The 2,816-nt window shown below is 40.7% G+C and overlaps 1 protein-coding gene across 1 annotated transcript; it reads left to right on the top strand.

Annotated features, from left to right (window-relative positions):
• Positions 1 to 330: 330 nt before the first annotated feature.
• Positions 331 to 2,413, top strand: fam110c (family with sequence similarity 110 member C). Its single transcript, XM_061243682.1, has one exon. It carries the CDS (start codon positions 451 to 453, stop codon positions 1,438 to 1,440), a length of 990 nt encoding a protein of 329 aa, XP_061099666.1. The 5' UTR covers positions 331 to 450; the 3' UTR covers positions 1,441 to 2,413.
• Positions 2,414 to 2,816: the final 403 nt, after the last annotated feature.

Here is a 2,816-nt window from a genome sequence, read left to right as displayed (position 1 = left end):
GCCTAAGAACGGCAAAACACTGGGAACAAGAATAAAGACTAGTTTTTTTGTTTTAAGTGGGTCTCTTATTGAAAGACCACACGAATACATAATGCATTACATGCAGCTCTTTCCCAATCAACATAATGCCAACTAATCTTTTTTTTTTTTTTACAATACACTCGTATACATAGCAATAATGCCACAAAGTTGCGATAAGCGAATCCACTCCATTTCAGAGAAATGCTAACAGGAGTGTCTTTCCGCAGTTCCCCGTGATGTCATTAAGTGTACTTTGCATGGTTGTTTGGTTCAACTTTCGGTCTTATCAAAAGGGAGGGGTGTGTTTAAACAGAAAGGTGAGCGTTCTCTGAGTCAGACGTGCTTTTTCTAGAAGGGTGCCACTGAATATAAGCGTGTATAAACTGGGCATGTTCCGTTTGAGAATCTGAAATCTGAAATTTTTCAAAAATGGAACCAACAGCAGACATAGACACCTCTAGATTTTTAGAAAAAGGTCCTGAGTACCTTCGAAAACAGATGGAGTTGGAGGGGGAGGCCAAGGGGGGGCTAAGCGCCGTGGAGAGGCTGGCTGCTACCAAACCAAAGTATGTAAAAACTCAACGGGTAATCAATTCTAAGCAGATTCCAGTGATCACGTTCAGTTCGGCCTCGGTGAGCAGCAATGGGTCTTCCAACCGGAGTTCAAGACGGAGCATGGACATCAAGAATGGAAAAGGCACTGCCCAGCAGAATATCGATGAACAAGGTGAGCAGTCCCCTGACGGAGCCAATGTTGTGCGTCGGAGCAGTTCCAAAAGACAACGTCCAGATTCACTTTTAATGTACAGACAGAAATGTGAACTGGTGAAAGCGTCGAATGAAAAGGCCAAGGAAAGTTTTATTCGTAGAGCTCTTCTGAACTCTTTAAAAGACAAACCAACTGTACCTGAGGCAACAGTTAAAACATGCGGCGCAGAAGAAACAGAACCTGGAGCTATAAAAACAATGACCTCAAACACACGGGCCCAGCAAACATTATCGGTCGATGTAAGGAAACTGAGACATGACAGAGTCTCAGAAATTGAGGGTAAATCCAGGAAAGGTGTTGCCCGTTCACATTCTGATATAAGTTCAAGGTACTCCAAAAACTTTTCCGAGTTCGACATTTTTTTCAAATATTGTGGATTGGACGGTGACGTAATCGAATCACTGGGGAAAGAGAACTTTTCTGCTCGTTCGGACGACCTGTCTTTAAAAATTCGAAGTGTGAGCGTGTCAGCTTCAGATGATGGATTCACAAGAGAAAGCGGAGATAGCGATGGACTATTGGAGGAGGAACTTCATGAAAATATTCGCCAGGGGACTTCGGTAATTGAACGCAATGCACGAATTATAAAATGGTTGTATAGTTGTAAAAACGCCCAAGAGTCAGGCAAAGCATTAAGGGATCTCGACTAGAATGCTGTGCCCAACAGCAACAATTTTATCCAATGAAAACTAGTAACGTAGACTCTAGTCGTTGTGCTTCAGGTGCTGTTATTGTCATTGTCATTGTGAGCTAACTCGAGCTACACAGGGAAGTTGTGTAGTGATTTTCTCTATAATTATTGCTCAATTTCAAGTTCTCAAGTTCAAGTTCACAGTGAGTTTACGTTAGGCCTGTTACACCCTTGTGTTGTATTTAACTGATTTATTTCTGTACATGTTACATAAAGTACATAGCCTGCATTATCCACATATGGCATATTGGTGAGTATAGGCTATGGAATTGGACATTTTCTCAGAACACTTTTACTCAACATATGAACTGCTTTGTACAGGTTCTCTAGAAAGCAGTGGCATTTTAATTGACAGCATATATTTGCCTGAAAAGAAATGAAAACGATAAGTACTGGAAAAATCAATCACAAACGGCCGACAATGTGGCTGTGTCTGATTTGTTAGACCTATTGCATGAGGAAGGAAAATTCCATTCCATTTCACAGTGTTTGTGCGGTTTCTGCATAGTCACATGGCATAAAGTCCAGAAAAATAGGTGTTAGATAAATGTGTCGGCCTGTAGCGTAGTGGTTAGGGTAAATGACTGGGACACGCAAGGTCAATGGTTCTAATCCCGGTATAGCCACAATAAGATCCGCACAGCCGTTGGGCCCTTGAGCAAGGCCCTTAACCCTGCATTGCTCCAGGGGAGGATTGTCTCCTGCTTAGTCTAATCAACTGTACGTCGCTCTGGATAAGAGCGTCTGCCAAATGCCAATAATGTAATGTAATGTAATGTGTGAGCTTGGTCATGACATCGTTAGTTTATTGTCTATTAGCTATTAACTTCTGGGAAAAAATTACATCTGACATGTTTTGCATTGTATCAGTTAAAGTTTATGTGAATATATTCTGAATGCTGTCTTGTTGATTGTCATGTATGGATGGATGTAACCACATAGATATTTGTCTAATAAATCAGATCATTTATCACAAAAATATGTGCGTGGTATGGATGTGATAACATTGTATTAAATATGTGCCTGTTAAATTACACACACCTACCTGACTTTCATTAGAATGTGTCATAATGCTGTGACCTCCTAGCTTGAGTTTAAGAAAGCAGCTGCTGTGTAAAATCTGATGTCACTGTAAGAAGTTATGGAAAGGGCCACGCTTTAGATGACATGAAAAGGTTGAGATTCCTTAAGCACAAAATCCAACTATAAAAAAAATGGGCAGAAAATTTAGTGTGTTTTTGAAAAGGCAAATGGGTGAAAGGTCAGGGACTGACAGAGCTGTCTTTAACAGTCTTTTTAGAGTAAGTCTAAGGAGCCATACAGATGTTATGTGAT

This window comes from Conger conger, chromosome 5 (assembly GCF_963514075.1).
Source record: "Conger conger chromosome 5, fConCon1.1, whole genome shotgun sequence".
Lineage (NCBI taxonomy): Eukaryota > Metazoa > Chordata > Actinopteri > Anguilliformes > Congridae > Conger > Conger conger.
The sequence above is the reverse complement of the archived record's forward strand: the minus strand, read 5'-3'. Positions and strand labels throughout refer to the sequence as shown.